General features: G+C 39.2%; 1 protein-coding gene across 2 annotated transcripts; it reads left to right on the top strand.

Moving 5' to 3' along the window:
- The first annotated feature begins 82 nt into the window (after positions 1 to 82).
- On the top strand, positions 83 to 27354 carry asap3 (ArfGAP with SH3 domain, ankyrin repeat and PH domain 3). 2 transcript variants are annotated; one of them, XM_077559784.1, is made up of 26 exons: positions 83 to 413; positions 5368 to 5440; positions 8981 to 9126; positions 10200 to 10274; positions 11533 to 11582; positions 11678 to 11795; positions 12928 to 13013; positions 13285 to 13360; positions 15269 to 15355; positions 16059 to 16168; positions 16556 to 16625; positions 16773 to 16860; positions 17372 to 17420; positions 18431 to 18597; positions 18723 to 18856; positions 20048 to 20139; positions 20205 to 20379; positions 22002 to 22087; positions 22312 to 22427; positions 22497 to 22564; positions 23106 to 23213; positions 23436 to 23649; positions 24722 to 24989; positions 25156 to 25363; positions 25619 to 25750; positions 26329 to 27354. In XM_077559784.1, exons 1-26 carry the CDS (start codon positions 288 to 290, stop codon positions 26401 to 26403), a joined length of 2997 nt encoding a protein of 998 aa, XP_077415910.1. In that variant the 5' UTR covers positions 83 to 287; the 3' UTR covers positions 26404 to 27354. The 2 variants fall into 2 exon arrangements, with proteins under 2 accessions (XP_077415910.1, XP_077415916.1); XM_077559790.1 differs by having other exon boundaries at positions 23454 to 23649.

The following is a 27354-nucleotide window of genomic DNA, read 5'->3' on the forward strand; positions in this document are numbered from 1 at the left end:
TGCAGTAATGCAAAAACATTCCCACGTGATGATTTACGCTAGCGCCCTCCCCCTTTCTCCCTCTTCTTCCTCCTTTTCCTCCTCCCTCCCGTCAGTGGCGCACAATAGCGTCAGAGTCCGCACACACACTTTCCTTTCAGCTCGAGCCGAGCTCACTTTTTTGGACACTTTCACGCACTGCTCTCTGGCTTCCGATGGGAATTAATTGCGCGCGCGCAAACTTTGCGTCGTTTCACGGAACGCAGTGATTTTAATTTCGTTACTTTTGTTCAACTTTCGAGGCAAACATGCCGGAGAGAATCAGCATTTCGGACTTTGTGGTTCTGACCAATGAGGACCTGTCGTCGCCGGCCACGTCCACCTTTCAGGCCAAAATGAGCGACTGTCGGAGCACAGTGTCGGCCGTGGAGGAGGTGAGTGACCAATGGAGGGCAGAGAAGGGAAAAGGTGTGCTAGTGTTTGACTTCCGTGCAATACTTACCTTTAGACTGGCCTACTTATTGCCGGCCTTATTTGTCTCAAATGTACTCTCATGTGCCAGATTGGGATTTTCCAGTGTTAATTAAATTAAAAAAAATGTGCAGGTGTGTTGCCAATCAAGTGTCAACGCATTATTCCCTTAAACTGTAGATTTAGTACTTTTCCTGAGACAAAATTGTCCTTGGTGTTTACAAAACATTAGTTAGGGTGATTAACGACCCATGTGTTGACAACAGTGAAGTCATTGAGGACTTTGACGTGCTCTTTAATGTTTACTAAAAAGAATGTTAAGAATACTGATGACAACATTGCCTGTATCATACAGTAGGTTCACTGAATATAAAATTGCTTACATGTAGATATATTTTCAGTCAGTGAAGACTTGTGTACACTGTTTGTAAATAAAATACATCATCTTTGAAATTCCCAATTTTATTAGTTTTTTTTTTTTAAATGTTGTCTGAGGACTGCAATTAAATTTTAATTAAAACAACATGTCTGTAATTGAAGACTAGAAACTTGTCACTACATATAAACAGTTATGTTTGGTTCATTAAAGACATCAAAGCCATGGCTGTTTGAAAGTGCCCCACTGTCTTTAATATTGGCTGAAAGATTAATTTTATGGTAATTGAAGACACAACTTGTCAGTGTTTACAAAAACACATTAAAGACTGTCTCTGATGTTCATTTTTGGGAGGACTCTAAACATACTTCATTGTTTGCAAAAACATTTGTTAGCATAACCAAACACTTAATAAACTTAAGTGTTTACAATTATGAAGACAAATTATTTCACATCTGATTGATTTTAGAGCTCAAATATTCTTCAGGTGCCAGAGCCCACCTCTTCCCCCAAGTTGTCGTAGCAATACAATATGAATGTGGCATATAATATTTATCCAGCATTTCAGCTTCAAGGCCTGTTTTTCCCTTTTTGTGTTCGTCTAAAAGTTGTCCTTCCTAACTTTGCCATAAAGCAAATAATCCGCACCGGTTTGTCCTTCCTGTCCTATCGTGTGCAAAATAAAGTAAACAAAAAGACTCTTGGACGTCACTACAGTGCTGATGTGTCAGCAAGAACATCACAGCAGATGTTACTGGAACCCATATGAACATTAAGTAATTTTTTTTTGCAAAGCATATCAGTGCACAACACTTTTTATGGCCTTCAAAATAGCAGCTCGAGGGTGAATACTGTATGTTAAAGGCTCCATCCTCCATATAGTGCGTGTATATTTAGTGTGGGACATGTTGATTAACGGTGAGGAGGGTAACATGTGGACGTGATTGTGGTTTGCAGGGTTTGGCAATTCCTTCCCTCTTCTCCCTCCCCCCCACGTGGACTCTGCAGCTTGCTTACTAACCTTACTACATGATGACGAAGGTTCTTCATTCCTATAAATATAACGTACGACTAGTGTCACTCAGTTCTAGCAGCTGCTCTCAAAAGGACGTTTTGGGAACGTTGAAATCGAATCTGTGTAGTAAGTAAGTTTAGTAAGTATGTCATCGGGCCCACAACAATCAGATCACGTAACAGTCCTCGCGTAAATGAAATGAAAAAAAGACTACCTGTGTTCAAACAGAGTACCCCAGTTTAAAAAAAAATAAATAAATGCTTGATGCATTTTTCTGATAGCACACGCCGCCAACTTCAAAATAAACCATACCAAATATTATATGAGATAAATTCTTTGGAACGCTTTTATTTTGAAGTTGTTCCCAGCAGCGTTACACTGTGTAATGGCTGACTCAACTTGTCTTCCCAACAGCAGCGACGTTAATATCGCCATCACAAACGGTTGCTACCGACGTCAACAACACAATTTTGTCTTGAACTAATGTTTAATCGTTATTCAAGGGTGCTAAAAAAATACATTTCATTTAGCTGACTCTGTATTGTTGTACGGCATCTGTTGCCAGAGTTTAGCGGCGGCTCCAGCGTTAGCCGCTAGCAGCTCTCAAGTGCCCCATATAGACTGGCAAGAGCTGTCAGATTGCTTTTCTTACTGACAGCCTAAAACACACAAATAACAATTGATTTAGCTTCAGCATATGCTAGGGTTCTCTTCAAAATGGTGCTCTTTACGGCATCTGTTGCCAGAGTTTAGCGGCGGCTCCAGCGTTAGCCGCTAGCAGCGCTAGCCGCTAGCAGCTCTCAAGTGCCCCATATAGACTGGCAAGAGCTGTCAGATTACTTTTCTTACTGACAGCCTAAAACACACAAACAACAATTGATTTAGCTTCAGTATATGATAGGGTTCTCTTCAAAATGGTGCTCTTTACGGCATCTGTTGCCAGAGTTTAGCGGCGGCTCCAGCGTTAGCCGCTAGCAGCGCTAGCCGCTAGCAGCTCTCAAGTGCCCCATATAGACTGGCAAGAGCTGTCAGATTACTTTTCTTACTGACGGCCTAAAACACACAAACAACAATTGATTTAGCTTTAGTATATGATAGGGTTCTCTTCAAAATGGTGATCTTTACGGCATCTGTTGCCAGAGTTTAGCGGCGGCTCCAGGGTTAGCCACTAGCAGCTCTCAAGTGCCCCATATAGACTGGCAAGAGCTGTCAGATTACTTTTCTTACTGACAGCCTAAAACACACAAACAACAATTGATTTAGCTTCAGCATATGCTAGGGTTCTCTTCAAAATGGTGCTCTTTACGGCATCTGTTGCCAGAGTTTAGCGGCGGCTCCAGGGTTAGCCGCTAGCAGCTCTCAAGTGCCCCATATAGACTGGCAAGAGCTGTCAGATTACTTTTCTTACTGACGGCCTAAAACACACAAACAACAATGGATTTAGCTTTAGCATATGCTAGGGCTCACTTCAAAATGGTGATCTTTACTGTTATTTTTCACTTTGCAATTGCATCATAGAGTGAGTTACAGAGCGCCGCCATGCCCTCATTGAGGGTGTCTGCCCACGTGTGTTTAACCCAACCATAAACACTGTACGGTTTGTTGCCACTGTGTTTATCCTCTGCCACCAACAGTCCCGTCTCCACATTCACTTTTAATCACTTTCCCATTCACTGCGTCACATTTCACAGCATCCACTCAGACTATTAATTAGTGGACCCACACTTGAGGGTTGGCGGGGGTGTGATGAGATGGGAGTGAACTTGACCAAAAGTGAGCGAGGGCGCATAATCGGCACCACCTAACAACACAGAGTCTCTGTTCGGTCTGAATTTCTGCCTCATTAAAGTTGTTTCTGGTGATGTGTAGAGGCGGAGTAGCGCCTCGTGTCTGGATCAGCGGAAAAGCTAGTCTGCGTGAGGTCGGGTAAAAAAAAAAAAAAAAAGGTTGAACTTGAAGCTTGCTTGTTTTGAAAAAAGCAAAGACATTATCCGGCACATTTGCTATCTACGCGTGTAAGGTTCGGAATCAGAGGCATTAGGTATGAACTTGTGAGACTCACAGTACTTTTTGTGTTGAAAGCAAGTCTTGTGTCTTAAAGGTAAAACAAAGCAAATACAAAGATAACAAAATCTCCAGTGTGACAGCACACATCCAGACACTCACATGGCAGTTTTGCTAACTTTGTTTAAAACAAAGTGTGTTCTTTAAAGTGAAATGGCGGAAAACAGTCTGTTTGTGCAAGCATTGTGAAAAGTGGCTGGGACCGCTAGGAGTCTCCCCCAGGATGAGCTGTAGGGACCCCCGGGCTAAACCACAAGAATTGGACTCTGAACAAACACCACAAAATGGATAAATGGCTTGTTTACATTTTATTTTGAGTGTCAAATTTCCACAGTGGGCCTTTCAGAACATGACATCAAGCAAGTTGAGACTTTGGAAAATATTAGGCAACCTTAGCTGACTCTTTGGTGTGTTTTCACATGCACTTTCTGTAGGAATGTTAATTAGAATAAGGAGTGTGCCAAAAAAAATCGATTCTCATAAGAGTTGCGATTCTCATTTAGTATGGTTCAGAATCGATTTTAAATGTCCCAAAATCGATTTTATTTAAATTATTTTATACTGTCTTGCCCTTGTTTGTGTGTGCCTTTATCGTTAGCACTGTTCATGTTGTACACGATTTGGCCACTTAGGGGCAGTGTGGTTCCGCTCCTTCTGATACACTGTTAAGTTGTACCCACATAGAAGCAAAAAGTCATGATCGAGTTATTCCAATAAAAGTTTTTTTTTTTTTTGCGGTGTAGGATGTTAAGATGTTTCTCTGTATACATTCCTGAAGCGTTTTGTATGAATAGTCGTTCTTTTGAGTGATAAAAGTGCCATGAGTAGCGCGCTAATTAGCATTAGCGAGTCAGACTGGAGTAGATCATGACAATTCTTTGCATATCTATAAATTGAAGCAGAAATCATTGTAAATCTTAAAAATTAATAAATAAAAATAAATTTTAATCTAAAATCGTTCTGAATCGAATCGCAGACCCCAAAATCGGAATAGAATCGTGAGACAGTTAAAGATTCTCAGCCCTAATTACAATATCTATGTATATTTTATAATTAGAGAAAATACCTCAATAAGTTAGTATTAATTCCAGCTTCAGTTATGTTGCGGGTCAAATTGAGCCGTTTGGAAAATCTAAGGGGAACAAAAAACAAAAAACTTTTCAACCAAACTTTTGTTTGAAATTTGTCTGTTGGCCTTTGTTTATTATTATTATTTTTTTAAATATTAAAAACATTGATTTGCATTATGTGATACGGGTCAGCATGAAACAACACAACAGGAGGGCTACAGAAAAATACTGTGCTGGGACATATTGTACTGGGATATAAAATGACATGTATCAGGATGTAACATCCTTCTGTATCGTGCCTCGAAATCTGATATGGTGGCTGGGAAGTCATTTCCGTCCGTACTTCCGGGTTACCTGGTAATCTAATGTCCCATTGTTTGTTGTTTTGACAGTCCCTGGAAATGGATCACTTGACTCTACAAAAGATGAAGAAGATGATCAAAGCCATCCACAACTCTGGACTCAGTGAGTGTCGTGCTGAAATGAAAGTTCACCGCGCGTTTTAACGTCGTCATATTGTCATGCGCTGGCCAGACGTTGCCCGCCTGTCGTGTGTCATTTGTTGATGTTGACACTGCACTTATCATCTCTGCTGACTTGAGTGCGAAGCGTAAAAGGTCATTCTTGACCTCAACTAGTGCAACAGGCTGTTTGAGGCGCTTTGATGAGCAGGAAAGAGACAGGAAATGAAACGATTGACGTCATTTTGTGAAATTGTGGCAGATTGCCAATGTCAACACTGCATTACGAACTGTTTTGATCCTTGCCAAGTATATAGTCATAATAATTGTCCATGTGAAATTAGGTACAGTATTATCAAAATGGATGAGCAGCCTCCTGTTTGACACATGATTATTCATTCTTAAAAAAAAAATTATGAGAAAGGAAAAAATATTTTTGTTGATACATGTTCTTGCCGTTCCAGATTTTAATGCCTTACCTTTGACCTCTGTATGACTTCAGTTCCCCCTTGAACACATTTACCGCCATCCCATAAGAATGATACACATGTGGCATTGGCAACATAGCCTCTTAAATTTGGGTACAGGTCCAAATAAAGGTGATTATTATACAGTCTTGTGTTATTTTTAAGCTCTAATTCTGCTCTCACCATTTTCTGCTACTGATTAACTCATTCACTGCTATTGACGGCTATAGACGTCAAAAATTCATTTGAACTATTTCTATTAGTTTAACATTTTTTCCCCACTTTTGTTAACAAGAGTATGAAAACCTAGATTTTTTTATTGTATTAGAACAGATATAAAATCTGTGATTAATCGTGAATTAACTGGTAAAGTCATACGATTAAAAAAATTTAATCGCCTGACGCCCCTAATTTTTAATAATCTTTTCCTTATAAAAAAAGATTATTAAAAATTAAAAAAATATATATGAAAAAAAGAAAAATCGCATGACTTCACTAGTTAACTCACGATGAATCACAAATTTTATATCTGTCCTAAATGTAAAAAAAAAAATGTTAACAAAAATGGAAAAATATGTTAAACGAATAAGAAATAGTTCAAATGAATTTTTGGCGTCTATAGCTGTCAATGGCAGCAAATGAGTTAAAAGCATCACTTGAATGCTTATGACATCATTTTAAACCAGCTTCTTTCCATAATGAGTAGAGGAGCAAAGAAGTACCGCAGAGCTCAGTTTTGGCTCACTATTTGGCAAGCTGTTATTAATAATAATCTATTAATGAACCCATAAATGCTATCTAAAGTTATTGCTGCATGTTTGTGAACTGTACAGTATGAATGAATGTGTTAACATGCATCAAGAGGCCAACGTGCTAACGACATGTGATTCCGTCAACGCTCGGTGATTGCTTTGTGTGTGCGTGCATGCCATTGAGAAACATGGGCCAGCTCCGAGGAAACGTATGTTTGATGTTCCTCTAAACTTCCCTTTCCAAACCAGAAGTGAGTGACTCAGAGATCCGCTGCCCAGAATTTAGGCAAGCATGCAGCATAAATTGTAGGTGAAGGAGAGGACTGATCGTAAGCGCCCGCCTTTCGACCATTATGTCGTTTCGCTCCTTAATCACTCCCGATGGAAATCGTACATCAACACTATGAGTCACTTAGCCCCCTTTGGTTCCCCCCTCCTGTGTTCACTGACCTACAATCCGTTCCTGGCTCACTTATACGCCATCTAGTATTCCCGTCCTGGTTGCAAAAAAACCTCATAGTCTTTGGACTGCCAAGTTGATGTGCGGGTGTGTCAACAGATGAGCTGTAAAAATTCGTTTTATGTGTGTCACATAGTCTGTTTTCAATTTGAAATGAATACCTTTCATTTAAAAAAAAAAAGAGCACATTTTATTTCTCTACATCTTACGTAGATTGTGCATGTGTCTTAAAAGAGAAGTCAACCTTAAACATTTCTTGACAATAATATGTTATATTTGACCTCACTAGTATAAAGATGACATTCTGAATAATATTACATTTGTGAAAAATTTGTTATGAAGCAAAATCCAGCCATTTTTAGTCAGGGGGCGGCCATTTTGCCACTTGCTGTCGACTAAAGATGACGTCATTGTTGCTCAGGCAACGACCAATCACAGCTCACCGGTTTTCTGCAGCTGAGCAGATGTCATCTTCAGTCGACAGCAACTGGCAAAATGGCCGCCCCGCGAGATGGGTAAAAATGGCTGCTTAACTCATATTCCACTAACGCAATATTAACCAGAATACCATAATTAGACTAGTGGGGCTGCATAGAACACATTATTGTCCAAAAAATAATAATTGGGGCTTGACTTCCCCTTTAACTCATTCACTGCCACCAATTCATAAAAGAAAACAAAGATTATTAAAAATGAGAGGCGACAGGCAATTAAAATTATCAATTGTAATTATTCGCATGATTTCACTAGTTAACTCACGATTAATCACAAATGTTATATCTGTTCAAATGTACAATAAAAAAAAATCGATGTTTTCATACTCTTGTTAACAAAAGTGGGAAAAATGTTAAACTAATAGAAATAGTTCAAATTCATTTTGGACGTTGATAGCCGTCAATGGCAGTGAATGAATTTAAAAAAAGAAAGAAGACAAGATTATAAAAAATTTGGGGCGACAGGCAATTAAATTTTTTAAATTGTAATTAATCGCATGACTTCACTAGTTAACTCACGATAAATCACTAATTTTATATCTGTTCAAAGATTTTCATTCTCTTGTTACCAAAAATGGGAAAAAATGTTAAACTAATAGAAATAGTTCAAATGAATTTTTGACGTTTATAACCGTCAATGGCAGTGAATGAATTAAAAAAAAAAGAAAGAAGACAAGATTATAAAAAATTTGGGGCGACAGGCAATTAAATTTTTTAAATTGTAATTAATCGCATGACTTCACTAGTTAACTCACGATTAATCACAAATTTTATATCTGTTCAAAGATTTTCATTCTCTTGTTACCAAAAATGGGAAAAAATGTTAAACTAATAGAAATAGTTCAAATGAATTTTTGACGTTTATAACCGTCAATGGCAGTGAATGAATTAAAAAAAAGAAAGAAGACAAGATTATAAAAAATTTGGGGCGACAGGCAATTAAATTTTATAAATTGTAATTAATCGCATGACTTCACTAGTTAACTCACGATTAATCACAAATTTTATATCTGTTCAAAGATTTTCATTCTCTTGTTACCAAAAATGGGAAAAAATGTTAAACTAATAGAAATAGTTCAAATAAATTTTTGACGTTTATAACCGTCAATGGCAGTGAATGCGTTAACAGATGGAAAAGCGCTACACAAATGAAAACCCAAATGACCGTAACAAATGTCTTAATTTTCTAACAAATGTGTTTGAAAAATGATTCATCGTTGTCTCATCCGGGAAAAAACGTTCACTTTCTCCCGTATATTGACTTCACTTCATTAAATCCAGACCCCTGTAAGCTGCTTTTGTGTTCTACGGTGGGACAACTAATGGAAGCCACATGCTGTCTGTCGAATGACACCGTATTCAATCTTGCAGCTCACATGGAAGCCAAGGAGCAGTACACGGAGGTCCTGGAGAAGCTGGGCAGCAGCCACCTGAGCCAGGACAACAACGAGGTCTCCACCGGCTTCCTCAACATGGCCGTGTTCACCCGAGAAGTCACGGCCCTGCTCAAAAACCTGGTGAGGGGTCTTAAATATGACTCCGACGAAGGGAAATGAGGTTAGCTTGACACCAGGGAGAAGAAATGAATCATTTAGATAACATGCTGGCAGGAGATCCGCAGGTTGTAGGACATTATAGCTGCTTGACTAACACAGCCATTAGTCCTTTGCTCAAATGAAAAGTGTGCGCGTGTATTTTTGTGTGCGAGGCAGCTGCGCAGTGAAGCCCTCCCTCTGATAGTTTCTATGGAGATTTTAATTAAGAACAGACCTCCTTGAGTGATTCCACACGCACAGACGAGAGCACTCCGTCGCACACAATCCCGTGCTCGTGTGTCAAACCTCGCAGGGAAATGAAGGGAAAGGTTTAACCCTGGAGAACCCAAGAACCCTTTTCTTTGGAAAATTATGAATTATACATTAAATGACTGCTATAAGTTCACTGAACACCAAAATATATGTTTTTTTCAATTTTAACCCTTTATTCCCTAATTTAGGATTAGGGCGAAATTTGACCCTTTTGGGATTTAGGGGTATCATTTCGATAAATCAGAATAACAAAAACTGTCAGTAAACTATTTAGAATTTAAGAAAATAATCAATCAAATACACAGCTACATTGAACAATATAATCTTTTTGGTTTTATTTGTTGCATTTTAGAACTGGATTTTGAATGTACAAACACACTTTGGCCGATGGAAACAAGAACACAGGGACAAAATCACTGCTGGAAAAAAAAAAAGGTCTTTATTTGAGTAGCAGAATTAATAGGGGCCAAATTTGACCCCGTGGGTTCTCCAGGGTTAAGCAGGTTTTTGGTTGTTTCCGCTCATTCTCTTCTTAGGTCAACTTGGTGGCTAAAGAATCCCGCTGAAGGACCCCCCCAAAACAGTCCCAATAGCACATTGGGTTATAAAACAGATTTTTGTTTTTTTTCATTCAAAAGCTTACCATTTAATGGCCTTGTTTGACATTACTGAGCTCTCCTGTCTTTTTTTTCTTATATATGACCGCTTTTTAACACGCGCACACGCACACACAGTTGAAAACCTGATATATTGTGCTTTTCTTGCACTCTGACATGTTCCAGGTGCAGAACCTCAACAACATCATGGCCTTCCCTTTGGAAAATGTGCTGAAATCGGAGCTGCGCGACAGCAGATTGGTGCGTGAAAAGTTCCCTTGACAGTCTCCAAACAAACGTTAAACCCACTTTCGGTTAAATGAACTCTTAATGGAACGCGAGCACTTGAGGAGGCTTCGGCGGGGCTTTTCTCCAAAATCAGTGACTGATCTTAATAACAAGAAAGAACAAATGTCGGAGTGAACGCATAAGCAAAACATAAAAATACGACTTGATTGAACATGATTGATATCAAAAGTGGTTCAATAATAATAATAATAATAATAATAATAATACAACTTGTGGACCTGTAAATACAGTATATTTATAATTTTTTTGCCAATGACCGCGATCGAGCCATTTTAAACTAGGGGTTTATTTATTTTAGTAGATTCTTTGTTCTCAAGTTTTGAGTTAACCATCGAAAGCATAATGGTATGATATTGATGTTGATTATTATCAAATTACATATTTATTTGAATTTTAAAGGGAATATTATCAAAAATATTGTTTTTCCACAACAGGTGAAATCAGATTTTTTATTTAATTTAATTCTTTACCTAATTATTAATAGTATTATTGTTCTAAAATATAAAAAAAATATATAATAATGCATTACCTTCCACTATAGGATGTTAGATTTTCTGTTAAAATTTGAAAGCTTTAAATGTTCTATTTTCAGTATAAAAAAACCCAAACTATTTTACAAAAATAAAATACTAACTAACTTATTTCAGAAAATAATTTCTATATTATTTTTTTACTTAAATTTGACAAAATTGCATGAGAATAGATGATGACAAATTCTAACCTAAAAATGATCAAAATGACATCAGGGAGTGGTGCTGAGTCTTTGGACATCCTTGGAAGGATGATAAGAAAATATATTTATATAAACTCTAGACACGAAATTACACATATACACACACACGTGTAAAGATAATTTCCCGACAAACCTAGACCAGCAAAATGCATCCATGTCCTCAACTAACTTTTGTGTATTTCCCCATTGTCGCCTATTAATACAATCATAAAGCTGTTTATAAAGACCAATGGAAAAAAAAAGCAATGTCCCAAGCAGATATAACCTGCTTATTGTTTGACTAAAAGTCACCATGGCAATAGACAAGCAAAAGAGTGACCTCAGTCACTGCATATTAATCACACAGCGGATGCTAGCTGGCGGAAGCCGGTTTAGCCAGATAGCAGACGAGTTAAGTGTCAGTTGAACTACAGTGACATTCTATACAGTATTTTTTTTTTAAATGTATTATTTATTATTCTCTTGTGTTTTCCTCAGGATCTGAAGAAACAGATGGAGAGGAGCTGGAAGGAGTACGACTTAAAAATGTAACTACTGTAATACGCTGTGCCCTTTACTTCGACCCCCCCCCTCAATTGACTTTAATTCACATTGTATTGATTATGTTACTATCGCTCATTAGAGCAAAACTGGAGAAAGAGCGCAAGGAGAAGAGCAGGCAGCTCATCCGGACGGAGGGATCGGACGGAGGAGAGGACATGGAGAGGGAGAGGCGGACCTTCCAGCTGCAGATGTGCGAAGTGAGTCGCCAGCGCAAACATCACCTTGCACATACCTGAAGTGCTTTTTACCCACATCCTCGTGGGTGGTCTTCTTTCCTTCTAAAGAAGCTTCCAAATGAGGCTTCCAACTTGTTTTATGGGAAAAAATATGTGGTTGGGGGAGGCCGGAGGGAGTAAGGTTGTGTTTCAGTTGGATGCGTTATTGTCGGCCATTCAGAGGAACGTTTTGCTGCTTTATGATTCACCTGAATGCTGAGGGAATTCTTCCACAATGCACAGTTGGACCTGAGTGTACAGAATACTGTATGCCCCCCCCCAAAAAAAAAAACTCCTAAGTGAAGATTTCAAAATAAAATGTAATTCAGAATTTAAAAACTAAAAAAAGTAGTAAGTATTATAATTATAATCACCGTTTAGCTTCAACAAACAATGCAATAGATTTTCCACAAAAAAATAAATAAATAATTAATATTTGTGGTAGGTAGCGAATAGCAAAAATCTGCCTATTATTGATAGGCATTAAAATCCATTTGAGGGAACACAATTTTTTTTCAAACCCCCCAAATTCTTCCAAAAAACACTGATAGAATATGTATTTATATATTATTTTTTTCAAACCCGCAAATAAAAAAAAAGCACACTGATAAAAATTTAATGTTTTTAACTTTTTTTCAAACCCTACAAATTCTTAAAAACTGATAAAAATTAAATACGTTTTTCACAAATAAATCCTGTTTTGCCCCACCCCAAATATATTTTTAAAAACTTTAAGAAAAAATTCCAAAAAAGAAGAAAAATAAATGCGCGAACTACCAGCGAGTTATTCCAAAATTTTATTTCTGCCTGTCTGCCCTCCACCTTCGTCTATTCCTGAGTGACAGCGGTTGTGGATGTGAGGAGGCGGGTCAAGTGGAAAGTGGAATTTCCACTTCTTGCGAGCTGCTCCACCCGACTGCTGCTGTCTGTGTGCGCCTTTTGTCTCTCACAAACACTCACAATGAAGTCATTGCTTGCACATACATTCGCTTTATGCTGTATGCAAAATCTCATCAGATTTCTGTGATTTGTAATATGATAAAAGTGTAGAGTCAAAATATTCAACCCCCCCCCCCCCCCCCCCAAATATGTTGATGTTTTTGTATGTTTGCAGTACCTTTTGAAGATCCAGGAGCTGAAGGTCCGTCAAGGCCCGGATCTCCTCCAGAGCCTCATAAAGTTCTTCCAAGCCCAGCTCAGGTCAGCCATTTTCTCTGCCTTGTGTACTTTCCATGTATCAACTGGGTGTCACATAAGATGATGGGGGTGGAAGAACAACTCATCTTGTGTACTTCTTGACATGAAAAAGTGACTTTCAAAAAATCTTTTTTTTTTTTGCTGTTGGTTAACCGTTTTGCCAGTTGGAACCATACCAGCGGTTTGAAGCGGATTGCTTGAGCGTGTGATGTTGTTTGGACTGAAGTGACACCATGACTCAGCCTTTCTTCTTCCTTCCTCCCCCTGCTCTCAGTTTTTTTCAGGACGGGCTGAAAGCTGCAGAGAATCTTGCTCCCTTTGTGGAGAAACTGGCGTCCTCAGTTCACACGGTAATAAACAGTCGCTTTGTGCATGTCCTTTTTTTTTTTACCCTATGAATCGCTGTGAAAGAAGTGAATTGAGGATTGTAAGCTAGCACGTGATCCGCATAGGGACGTTGTTAGCACTACCTGATTGGACGCCAAGTGCTATGATATTTCACTATTGCATAAGTGACATCAGTCAGTCAGTCATAAGTATATGGGCCGATTACTGGTTTGACGGCTTAGCGTGGTTTTAAAAAGTCAAACTTTCCGTAACGGACCATACTGGCTGGCATCGGAAAGGGTTAGGGGACCACAAAGCAGGGTGCAATATGTTTGGCTGCTTGCAGAGTTGAGTAAATAAGCTGCCTCTTTCAAGTTAATTTCCTACAATTTCCCCCCCGCCGCCCCCCCTTCTTTCTCAGTAAGCAGAGAAAGGAGGGTAGAGTAGTTACACAGAGGAGGATGGAGGATTGAGCAAGACGACCGAGACACTGTACAAATACGGGTGCATTTTGCTGTGCTGATTAATGTAAAAATAATAATATGGTGCCAGCGGCTACTAGTTAGCCCCAGGGAGAACATGAGTAGCCCCTCTCGGGTCTCTTCTAAAACTAGCTCACGTGACGTCACACTGTGATTTACTAAGAAGAGTTAAAACAGAAGAAGAATGTTTACATTTATTTATTTACATCCTTTTTATTTATATATATATTTATCTATTTATTTAATATTCTATGTTAAAAAATAAATAAAAATAAACTACAATGAAAAATCCAAAGGTACCGGGAGGTTTGTTAGCGGACATTACAGAGTATTAAACACACCCATCTTTGGTGTGTTTTTTCAAATCTAATAATCTGTTAGCTATTTATTTTTAAGAGTAACTTTGTAAGAAGAGTTTCAACTGTTTCGGAAACAGTTTGTGCTATGCTTACGGCTGGAACTAGTAATTATAGGGGGCGATCAGATGATGGATGGAGGGATTATTATAGGGGGTATGTCAACCGCGCTTTGTTTTCTGCAATGGCAATAAAGGCTTGCATGAACGACCACAATGAACCACATTCTCGTTTTGAATCTCAACCTGAACTGTTTCCACTGTTTCTTTTCCGCACCACGCCAAAACCCTTCCTCTGCAAGCACAAGCACAGACTGTTATTGGAAGACATATTTCCTCTGTGAGCACGTGGTAAAAACCAAAGCTTCCGTCACACTTTCCCTCGAAACTCTCCCGACTCTCCTCGGCTCTGCTCAGACATGCCCTGGTGCGATGGGCGAATCCCCCAAAAAAAGTTTGAGCGTTACGTGTTTTTCTGGTTTGTGACAGGCAGCGGAACGCGCCTTCGCTCAGACTCGTCATCACGCTTCGAGATAACACCGTGTCAGTCGTCAGCATCCTACTGGGGGAAAGCCCTGATGTCTTTCAGTTGAATGGAATCGTGTTGTTGCTTGTGTTTTGGGGGAAGGAAAGGCGTGACCTCTGAGGGCGGCACTCCCGGTTTTGAGTACGGACTGCGTAACTGGGACGGGGATGCAAACCCCTTAAGGCCTGAGCTGCTTCCCCATACTCACATTGAGGAAATATATCAAGATGTGGCCTGTGATGCAGTCACACCGTATTCATTGTTTTTGCAGTAGAGTAATCCTGCCGTGAATAGCAAAAAATAAATACATTTAAAAAAATAAAACTGAATCCTAAAATGACAAGATTTTTTCTAAATTGGCAGTTGTTTTTTTAGATATTCCTTTTTTCTTTTTTTCCCCTTTTTTTATTTTATTTATGAGTGATGTCGATGTGTGGTCAGGTCAGCTCCAGCAACTGTTTTGTCCATGAAAGTCATAGAAGAATAAAATCTAGGTCATCTATGAAAGTCTCTGAATTCACCTACTTCGATTTGATGATGATTTCTGGTACTTTTGATTTTGTGGAAGGTACGACTAGACCAGGATGAGGAAGTCAAACAGCTCACTCAACTGAGGGATTCTCTTCGATTGCTCCTTCAAGTGGATGGCAAAGAGGTAAATCTTGAAACATAACAACACATTCCTCAGCATCAATTAGGGGCTGTTTGGAATGGAATTGAATTATTTTTTTTTTAAAGGGACAATGCACATTCATCAACATTTTACAATGTAAATGTGCCCAAGTTAGCTAAGTCAAGCTAATTTTCATTGGCAGTCCCTTGGGCGGATGTAGAAGACTGCCTAAAATGAGAGACATTAAAATCACAAATCAATTGAAATAGTTTCTTTGTCATTATTCTTGGGCTAAATTGCCATTTTAAGAGCTTTCCCATACTTAAAATTTACCGAACAAATGATGCTTTCTTGTCATTCTCTTTAAAACTTACATTTCACATTTGGGGATGGTTGCGGGCATAAACCCCCCAAATTGGCTGGGTTGCAAAAATAAAATTCAGCCCTGAAGTCAGTTTCCCCTCATAAACATGACATTTGATCTACACGTCTATTATGAGTTGAAACAGCATAAAGTATTTTCCTGAAAAGAAGCAGGAAGTGTGTCATTTTGGTTTAAGGCGCCCATTTTAGGGTCATTTCCATGTGTACCAAAGTGAACTTGCCCTACAGATTTAATCTGATTGCTTCATAATTTAAACCACTAATTTGTGAAGAATTTGACTTTTTGTCATTGTTTGTGAACAAAGCATGGCAGGGCAGTTTGATGTTTCGCAATAAAACACAACATTTTAATCTCTCTTAGGAATACCTGAACAGGAAGAACTCGGGCAACGGCTACAGCATCCACCAGCCGCAGGGCAACAAGCAGTACGGGACGGAGAAGTCGGGTTTCTTGCTCAAAAAGAGTGACGGGTGAGTTAAAGACCATCACCCCGTGTGAATTTTGTCTTCCCGTTGAATCGATGTTAGGGCGCAGAGACGAATGCATGGAACAAGAAGGGGGGAGGATATGGTAGTAGTGATGATGGGGGAGGGTAAGGAGGGTCTCATACTTGCCCCCCTCCAGCTGCTTTCCATTATCCTGACATGAAGATTCAAACAGGGGGCCCCTCCTCTAACTTTTTTTTATTTTTTAGGCTAAGTGGGTTTGTTGAGTGGACCCAGCTTTAAGACATATGAAACACACACACCATGTATATGAGGGGTTCCCATGTGTGTGGTGCAGTTTCAAGATTTGAAAGATGAGGTTTAAAAAGGGCTCGTCAGAAGTGCTCCTCATTGCCCTTTTTTCTCCGACAGGATCAGAAAAGTGTGGCAGAAGAGGAAATGTGGAGTCAAATTTGGCTGCCTAACGATCTCTCACAGCACGGTAACGACCACAAATGAAATCCGATGAGACACAACCAGAACATTCTTGTTTTACAACAGCACACAATAATAATAATAATAATAAGAATTATTTTTAAAAAAAAGTCTACCATACAATATGTATTAATAGGAGTCTGTGTGTTTTCAGATCAACCGACCACCAGCCAAGCTCAACCTCCTGACCTGTCAGGTGCGACCCAACCCGGAGGACCGCAAAGCCTTTGACCTGGTTACTCGTGAGTTTTATCTTTTGACCCTGATGACTTCCTTGGCATTCTTGAAAATGTCTCAATTTTCATGGTTGTTCCTACTACGAGAAAGTGTATTAACAAATAAGACATTCTGAGAAATGAAATAAACTTACTTCATAGTAATTTGTAAGTTTTATAGTTAAAAAAATAATCTCTAATAGTAATGTATTTAAGATGTATTATATTGTTTAATTATTTAATATATAATTGCAAAGTAGGGGTATATTTTATAATGTATTAATATTATTATAATATTTTGTGCTCATATTTTATAATAAAAGACATTATTAAATGTTTTTTTGTTTTTTAGTATAACACCATCTTTTAGAAAGTAAAGGTCATGCTGAGCCAGTTTTTTAAACTGTCCTATTAATCTTAAGTGTCACATTGGTGCTAGTTTCACTTTCACTTCACAGCCCAGCTTTTTCAGTTAAACTGTCCAACCGTCATTGTCGGAATCAACATGTTTCTCATTGCCAATGCTTGTTTCCAACAGATAACCGGACATACCATTTCCAGACAGAAGACGAGCAGGAATGTTTGGTGTAAGAATGAGATTTTGCATTCACGTTTGTCTCCTTATCGCTTCCTCACTCACTCTGCTGCAGGTCACTGCATGTCACGCTCGGTTAATTTTCAGCTTATGTGTGTGCTTAACTCTTTGACTGCCAAAAACGTTAAATAACGTTTAGTAAAATCCTATGGAGGAGCGCCAAAGACGTTAAAAGACGTTTGTTTCAAAACAGAGGTGAATTTAACCATTTTCTATTGTTGATTACTGAAAAACGGAATAAGGTAGAAACAAACTTTTTTTTCTGATGAAAGATGAGAGTCCAATCTTTCATTTGGTAGTATATGTGTTTCCATAGTCCAAACACATAATTTTCTATGGACCTTGAAAGATCAGTCAAAATGCTTAAAATCGGCTGGCACCCACAGCATCCCTTTTCTGAAAACGTCTGGCAGTCAAAGAGTTAAAAGTCAAGCATATGAATAATGAGGGGGGGAAAAGTTGAACTAAAATCGCAATTTATAGCCTGCTTTTACAATATAAAGCGGATTATTTTTTATATTATCTCATTAGACAGTATGGGTGTACCTAATAAAGTGCACCCAGGGTGTCATCACATCTGTACAAGAATGACAGGAAACTAAAGGACATTGGAAAGGAAAGTGTTATTAATAGGATCAGTTTTGTCCAGATGGTCTTGGGTGGGAATTCCCTCTGCACTGACATTGCAAAGAAAGCTTTGTGTGTTTTCATGTGGAAATGGGGAATAGTGCATAATGGGTTTTAGGACATTGTGAAACTGAAACATTTGTTTCATGTTTTATGGCGGGTAATCACGCACTGTGTAAAAATCCAATCTCTCACTATACTACAAAGTACGAAATAAGATGATCTCTGTGGGCCTACTTATGATAAGCCTTCATACCAACTTTTACAATGCTAAGTGACACCCGTCTTTGGCAGGTAATTCTTCCAAAAATTTTCCATGGGGCTTTCTTACTGTGTGCCCAGGCTGTAAATAATTAACATGGTTGTGTGGGTCAGTTGGGTGTCGGTGCTGCAGAACAGCAAGGAGGAGGCCCTGAACACAGCACTGGGAGGAGATCAGCTCCACCTCCAGGACAGCGGCCTGCAGGAGCTTTCCAGATCGATCATCGGAGAACTTCGGCACATGCCTGGCAACGAGGCCTGCGCTGACTGCGGCGCTCCAGGTCGCAAGATTTACATTTGAACGATTGAATGAACTTTTTACAGCTAAACAAAAAACTGAAGAATCTTCTGAAGTGGTGAAGTTGTATTTATGTAACATGAGTGTTTACCCTCCATTTCATTATAGACCCAACATGGCTGTCGACTAATCTCGGCATCCTGACCTGCATTGAATGTTCGGGAATTCACAGAGAACTGGGTGTGCACTACTCCAGGATCCAGTCACTGACCCTGGACCTGCTCAGCACCTCTGAATTACTGGTACCAAATAACACAGCCACTTGAAATAATCCACAATCAAAAATAGAATGCAACATTGAATGAATGTCGTAGAAATAAACGGAACGACTAGAAGAAATGATCCATAGTCAGAAAAGCTGGCATGCTCAGTCCTTTGCGGGTTCATGTGCATGCAGAGTATACAGAACATGTCACATAAATATGATCACCATGCACAATGGAAATATGACGAGAAATAATTCACAGTCAAAAATTGCTTGGTTGCATGTTCTCGTGTACTATGAGAATTCCAATGTTCCTTGCGCAACAGAAATAAACTGAATGACTGGCAATGCCATATAGGAAAATATGATCAATTAAGTTCTCTTGCACACTTAACACAGTTAGAAATAACACACAGTCAAAATGAAAAAAGTCCCAGCCATGCTCAGTCACGCATGGGCTTATTATCCTCTTTGCAATTATTCATGATAACTACCACCTTTCACAGGACTCAAACCTAGACTCAAATTGATTCTATTTTAAGAAAACTTAAAAAAAAAAAAAACTCAGCTGAACCAAAATGTGGTACGTAAATTGAACAGAACAATTGAAAACAAAACAATAAAATAAGGGCTCAAGTCTCATGCCTTCTGGAAGCCCAAAAGTGTCATAATTCAATAAATAAAAAAACACAGTTTGAAATAAATACCCTTTTGATAAATTGTATTATTATTATTATGAAATGTGTTCATGCTATTCTTTAACAACATTGTCTGACAAGCCCAAGTTACTGAAAAACGCCATTATAAAATAAAAAGGCCATTGTGGAAAAGGACATAATGAAATAAGAAAACGTTTTATCTTATAAAATCTTGGAAAATAAATTAAATACCATTATTTTATTTAAAAAAAAAGTATGATATTGTTAAATTAATCATCATGAAATATGTAATTATAATAAAATATTTGTTACATATTAAATAATAGTATAAACACTTTTCATAATACTAATACCTCATATTACAATTTAATGGCCATATTACATGAAAGCCTGTTATTTATCAAAAGGGTATTTATTTCAAATCCATTTTTGTTACACTTCTAACTATTTGTCATAATTAATGCAATAGTTTGTCTTATTTTTAATGATAATAACAGAACAATTAGAAGGAAAAAAATCTACCATATAATATTATATTATATAAGGTTTGTTTTGGGTGTGCGTGACAGCTGGCTGTCAGCATTGGCAACACAAGATTCAACGACATCATGGAGGCGGGGCTTCCAAATGACGCTGTCAAACCTTTGCCACAGAGTGACATGTGAGTCTCAATTCTTCTTAAAAATGATCTCAAATCTTCAATCTAATTGGGAGTTGCTCTTCCAGGAATGCCAGAAAGGAGTACATTGTGGCCAAGTACGCCGAGCGGCGCTACGTCCTGCGCAGGGAGGCGCCGGACCCCGGCCAGCTGTACGACGCCGTGAAGAGTCGGGACCTGACATCTCTGCTGCAGCTCTTCGCCGAGGGGGCGGACCTCGCCAAACCGGCGACTGACGGACAGGTGAGGACATTTGATGTCGTAGCGAATCATGCGAGCGGCCTAATAATAGCGTCAGAGGAATCTCGTGACTCTAATGGTAAAGTCAGTTCAACAAATCAACATATTAATGAGCTTTTCGGCCTGATTGTGACTTTGTTCGGCAGTCTTCATTGGAGAAATGTTAAAAGCACAAAAGCAACTACAGTGCATCCGATTCACCTCCTGCTCAGTGTTAACCAAGTGGGTGTTACACTGATGACGTGTGCGCACTTTGTTTGTACTGGTTGGACGTGGTTTGTTATTTCAGCTTTGAGGCCGGCGCTGGCGTCTCTGGAGAGGGAATGAGACAAGCTGGTTGAATTACACGCATGCATCGTGCTCTCTCCCGCTTTTGTTTTTCTTTCATCTGCTTGCCGTCTTGTGAGCTTGCATGGATCTGTACAGCGTTTTCAGATGTTTAGAAGGGGCGGGGGCTGTTGCACAAGAAACTCGTGACATCAGATGCCTGTTTTGCGCCAGGTTTCTATCGCATGTTTTATGTCATTTAAAATCAGTAGGACGATTTTAAATAGGTGGAAGTTACCTTAGATTTAGCCTAGGATTTCAAATTTAGGCTTCAATTCAAGGTTAAGGTTTCAAATAAAGGCTACGTTTTTTTAAGGTTAGATTTGGGTTACATCTTCAAATTAAGGTTTCAAGCCTAAGTTATGGTTTTGAACAAGGGTTAGGGTTTTGAAAAAAGGATAGGGTTTTAAATTTGTGTTTCAAGGGATTTAACAACAGTGTTAGGGTACAAACAAAAGTCACGGTTTCAAATTAGTGTGTTAAGCTTGAATGATCAATTAAGCAAGGGTTGAGGTTTTATGTCTAGCTTTGCATTTCAGAGTTTCAAATTAGGGTTTCAAGTTAGGGTTTTCAAATCAGTCAGGATTTCAAACGGGGTCTTGAATTAATAACCGACATTAACTTAAGTGGTGCAATATATATATATAGGAGTGTATGTGTATTATTTATTTTAATTATCTCTCTCCATTCTGTTGTTTTTCTTACTGTAAACTACTGCTGCACTTCTTATTTAATTTGGATTTTATCTATTTCTATTCTGTTGTTTTTTCCTTACTGTAAACTGCAGCTGGACGGAGTCCAGGAAAAAGTTCCCCACGGGGAAAATAAAAGTATATCGTATCGTATCGTATCGAATTATGGTTTTCAACAAAGGTTAGGGTTTAAAACTTGCATTATGATTTCACAAATACGGATAACAAACAAGGGTCAGGATTTCAAATATTGTGTTAAGATTGAGTTATTTTAAAGAAGGGTTAAAGGTTTAAAAAAAAAAAAATCAAATTAGTGTTAAAAACAGGGTTAACTTTCCCAAATTAGAGTTTTAAGCCAGGGTTAGGATTTCAAACAAGAGTTAGTAGTTTAAATTCAGGCTTTAGTTTTGATTTTAAGCCAGGATTTGGGTTGCAATTTAGGGTTCAAGTAAGGTTTTTTTAAATTAATTTCAATTAAGGTTTGAATCCAAAGTTGTGACAGGCCACTTGACCCTAGTGCAAAGTGGACTTGAATGATCTGCACCAACATTTAACATGTTTCTTGGAAGTCATCCTCACATGTCTTCATGTTGTTTTCTCACAAAGGATCTGAAAGAAACCGCTCTTCATCTGGCCGTGCGTCTGGAAGAAAGGAGCTCTCTGGCCATCGTGGACTTCCTGTGCCAGAACAGGTCAGACAAACACATTAGGCAGACACAAAAACCTTATGTCATTTTGACCAAAAGGTGCGGATGGAATATTTTGCTCTGGTGTATTTCTTGGCAAAATACCTTTTGCTGCCCATTGAAATTAATCAGTGGATGGCGGGCGCTGGGGATGCTGCTGCATGTTGTTTACCAATATTACCAACATTTGTATCGAGTGAAGAAGCCTCATAGTGTTTTTGCCCCACCAGCAACTGCTTGGAGAAGAGGACAGCGGAAGGTAACACGGCTCTGCACTACAGCGTCCTCCATCACAAGCCCGAATCTCTCAAGTTGCTGCTAAAAGCCAAGGCCACGCTTCACATAGGTAACACTTAACTCTAATGTCATTTGCACATCAACTGTGATTTGTTCTGATTGGATTGTTGTTGTTTAGTCAACTCTGCAGGAGAGACTGCCCTCGATATCGCCAGGAGGTTGCAGCACACGCAATGTGTTGAGCTGGTGAGACACATTTTGAATTGAAAACTGCTCACAATGGGAAATCATTTCAAACGTGACTTGAAGCCCTAATTTGAAACCCTAATTTCAAGCCTTACTGGTGTTACAAACTCTGTTTTGCAATCCTAGCCAAATCTTGGAGCACCAACTCTTATTTGATACTCTGATCTTTGTTTGAAACCATAACTCAGGCTTGAACCCCTAATTTGAAATCATAACCCTTGTTTGAAACCCCAAACCTGTCTTGAAACCCTAACCTGGGTTTGAAAAACCCTAACTAATTGGAATTCGTGAACCTGGTTTGAAATCCTTAACCGTGCTTTGGAACCATAATTTGAAACCCTAATCAAATCTTGAAACCACAACCTGAAAAATATAAAATATGAACTCTTGCTAGAAATACTAACCCTAATTTGAAACAATAAACCTCGTTTGAAACCCTATTTTGAGACCTTAAACTTTGTTACAAATATTAAAACTCCATATCCAAATCCATAATCCTGGTTGTGTGTGTGTGTGTGTGCATTCATGTGTATGTGTGTAGTTGGAGCTGGCCCACAATGGGAAGTTCAACTCTCAGATTCACGTGGAGTTCATGTGGGACACTCAAGCTCAGGAGATTTACGACAGCGAGGACGACCTGGACGAGAAGGTAAACGTCTCACCACACTTACCCTTTACTCCGCCAAAGCACCTGTTTTACATGAAAAAAAACATCTCACAGTGCAAAAATGCCACAAAAAGTGGATGCACGGGTTAATTGAACCATGTACCAATTAGTGGAAGAGGAGATAAATTATTTGTAGTAGGTCTAGTGTAGATAAAAAAAAAAAAAAATTTGTACCCGTACACGTAAAGCATTTTCTTATATCAGCTGATCCCCGTATTCAAGGACCGTTCTCCGGTGTCGTCAAACGGCGGCGTAGGAGCCCGCTGGAGTGTGGTGAGCGGCGCCGGCGGGAACCCGGGCAGCAGACCTTGTCAGACCTACGAGAACCTGGAGTTCCTGTACAGAAATTCGTCACCCAACGGCGCCCCCGCTGGTGTAGCCATGCCACCGCCGCTGCCTGCTAAATCCACCCCTAAAGGTAAAAACTGTTTTCATAGAAATCTGAGAATTACAACCAATGGCTGCTCGTCAACAGAGGGCGCTAGGGCGCCACCCTCCCGCTCAGCTGAGTCACTTTGAAAGGGACAGAAATTAAATAATGAAAATGAAATATTATTATAATAAAAATACTAACCCTGAGTTGGCACCCTAATCCCAACTTTAAATCCTCATCTTTATTTAAAATCCTAACCCTAGCTTCAAATCTTACTTTGGTAACCTAACTTGAGATCCTGCTTAAAACCCCAAACCCTGCCTCGGAACCCTACTTTGAAACCATAACCCTGTCTTGAAACTCCACTTTGAAACCTTGAACTTTAAACCATAAACTTGTTAAGAAACACTAGTTTGAAACCCGTAGCTTAACAAGAAACGCGTACCAATGTTTGAAACCCACATTTTTATTTGCAATTCTGACCCTGGCTTGAAATCCTACTTTGATACCCTACTTTGAAACATTACTTTAAAACCCTAAGCCTCGCTTGAAACCCTAATTTTATACTCTTATTTGAAACCATAACTCTGGCCTGAAACCATAGTTTAATGCCCAAACTTGAAACCTTAACTAGAAACCATAACTTGTAACTATAACTTGTGACCCTAACTTTGAAACATCATTTTGGAAACCCAAAGCCTACTTTGATACCCTAACTCTAAACACAAAGCCTAGCTTCAAACCATACTTTAATACTATAACTCTAAACCCAAAGCCTGGTTTAAAACTCCACTTTGAAACTCTCAGCCTTGCTTACAACCCTACTTTGAAACTCTAAGCCTGGCTTGAAACCCTCGTTTACTAACTTGAAACCCTCACCCCTGACTAAAACCCTAATTTAATGCCCAACCTTGAAACCCTTATACTGATTTGAAACCTTACTTCAAAGCCCTAACTCGAAATGTATCACTAACTTGAAATACTACTTTAAAACCTAAAACCCTTTTCACACTGCATTTAGCAGGGCGCAGTGTGCCGTGGTCACACCTATTCATTGTGTACGTGTTGAGGGGGAGGGACCATAGAATGGAGCGTCATCTTCCTTTTATCCACTCAGGTCGCTCCGACCCTCAGCTGTCAGTCACAACGCCGGACGTGAGCCTCAACCCTCCCAGACGCGCCTCGAACCCGTCCACCAATATCACAGCTCCTCAGACGCAAGCCCGGCAGAGCCCCCCTTCGCCCGCCACAGACAATCCGTCCCCAACTGGAAAATTAACCAAGGGAAGCGTGCTGAGGCCTCATAGACATTCCGGGGAAGTGCAAGCCCCTTTTGCCTCACAAAGCACCGCCACGTCCTCCCAGAACCACATTGGGCCGGTCAGGTAAATTCAAGTTACATACAATCAAGTCGATTTTTCACTCACATCACTTTTTACTTTTACTCCCCAAGTAAAATAAGTGAATCAGTGCTTCTATTTTTACCAAAATATATGTCACTTGTCCTTTTTTCCACCTTTTGATTGTAACCAATGTCCAACCTCTTTCCAGTTCGGAGAAGACCACATCTTATCGTCGCACCAGCAGCGGAGGAGGCAACCAGGGCAAGTGTGCCGTGTTGTCTCCCACCAGCAACCAGGAGGAGCCGTATTGTACCCTGGGGGGAAATTGCGCTGGCCTGGGCCCGGTACCCAGCGCGGTTACGTTATCTTCTTCACCTGGCGTCACCCCTGCCCCGCGACCGCGTCGGAATGCTATGGTACCACTGCAAATGGCTCTCTGAGCTTTAAAAGCGGCAATTTCATATTTGAGTACTTCTATTCCTTTCTGTAACTCTTCCAGTCTGTACTAATAACACTCTGAGGTACTATTGTCGAATTGTCAGTTGTCTCATGATCATTTTAGATGCAGCCTCAAATTTAACCAGAAAGCCAAATGGTCCCGCTAATTTTTCCAAAGTGTCTCCTTACAAAAGATGCCTTCCTTATCTCATTATATCCTATTTAACCATCAGGTTTCAGGCAACAGGCACCACCAGAAGCGGGTCAAGGCGCTAGTGGACTGCAGACAGGCCAATTCAGAGCAGCTGACCTTTTTCAAAGATGAGACCATCGTGGTCACGGTCTCTACTGACCCCCACTGGTGGGTAAGTGCAACTGCCCGTGCTTTCATTCCCTACAAGGTTGTTTTTGTTGTGTGAACGGCTCCAAAATGTTGGGATAAAAAGCAATGGTGTCATGTCATTGTCTAAAAAAAAAATATTTAAAATAGCAATATGACAACATTTGCCAAAAGTAAAATATGGAGCCTGGTTGGAATGGCTATTTAATGGCATTGGGTCAAAAATAACCCAACTGTCGGTCAAAAATGGACTGGGCCTCTACTTGGGTCAATTTGTCCAGAAATGGGTCTTGTAGTGTAAAAAACTCTTAAATATTGGTCAGATCTTTTACTTGGGTCAAAAAATGCGGTCATTTTGTGTAAAACAATCCAGAAAGTTGGGTCAAATTGAGCCATAAAGTAAATCGGCTCATTTTTTTTAAATCCATAATTGGGTTACTTTTCAATTTCAGTCCAATTGACTGACATGTTAACTAACAAACTACCAACACGTTTATATAGGCCAAAATTGTGATTCTTAATATGTTAGCATGATATACAGTACAATATTTGGAAGTTTTTATCTTTTCTTTTTTTTTTCTTCTGTGTGTGTGTTTTAATTAGGTCGGTTACATAGAAGGGGACTCGTCCAGGAGCGGCACCTTCCCTGTCAACTACGTCCAGAAAGTGACAGATTAATTAAACGCATCTGCAAATGACAAACTGAACCAGCAATAGATGCTTGGTGGCATTTTTTTTTTTTACGTTTTTGAAAACAGGTGGACTTTTATGCTGTTTTCCAACACGGATTTACTCTAACTGGAACGTGGTGAGCCAATTCAGGACACTCCCTGCCAGAGATTACACAAAGTTTTTTTTAAATTTTCTAAATTTTTATTAAGAGGTACGTACGGCGGTCGCCATTATACATCCATTACCTTACTTTCCGAGCCAATCACTTTTAAAAATGCACTTTAAACTCACATGGATTAATTCCTTGGAAATGTGTGTTCATGACTTAAAAGGCCAGCTGCTGTCTAAAAACAAGTTGGAAAATAGGAAAATAGATTTGTGCTTACATCTGAAAATATCTTCGGCAAGTATCAGAATCAGTGTGGGACTATTAAGGCTGGATTTACACTAAAGGTCCAAGTGGCCAATTCCAATTGAATGCCAAAATCTGATTCATTTTATTTGCTTATTTATGCTGTTTGGACAGATGAATGCATTTCAATGAAAGGGCACATGGATGACACATCAGCCTTTTATTTGAAAGAGGCCTGATAATGAGTCTTGAGGATTTACCAGCCATTCATTTTTTCACCTCTGCTATGGTGTATTTCCCAATTGTGCCACTTGAGAGCAAAAAAAAAAAAAAAAAATCATTATTGTGCCCATTCAACCATGCAGTGTAAATCCAGCTTCAGTGATACTTGTGATTCGTGAATATAGTTACTGTATGTGTGTGCGCATCATGAACACACAATTGCACTTATTGTACATATTGTAACTAGCTTCTGCTATTTAGGAACTCTTTTTTTTTTTTTTTTTTTATACTGACATATAACAAAAAAAAATATGTAACTCATGTCATGGGGATTACTGTCTGTACATGCTATATGATGTTTATATACTTGGCTAAAATGCTCA

Source organism: Vanacampus margaritifer, chromosome 1 (genome assembly GCF_051991255.1).
Source record: "Vanacampus margaritifer isolate UIUO_Vmar chromosome 1, RoL_Vmar_1.0, whole genome shotgun sequence".
Classification (NCBI taxonomy): Eukaryota; Metazoa; Chordata; class Actinopteri; order Syngnathiformes; family Syngnathidae; genus Vanacampus; species Vanacampus margaritifer.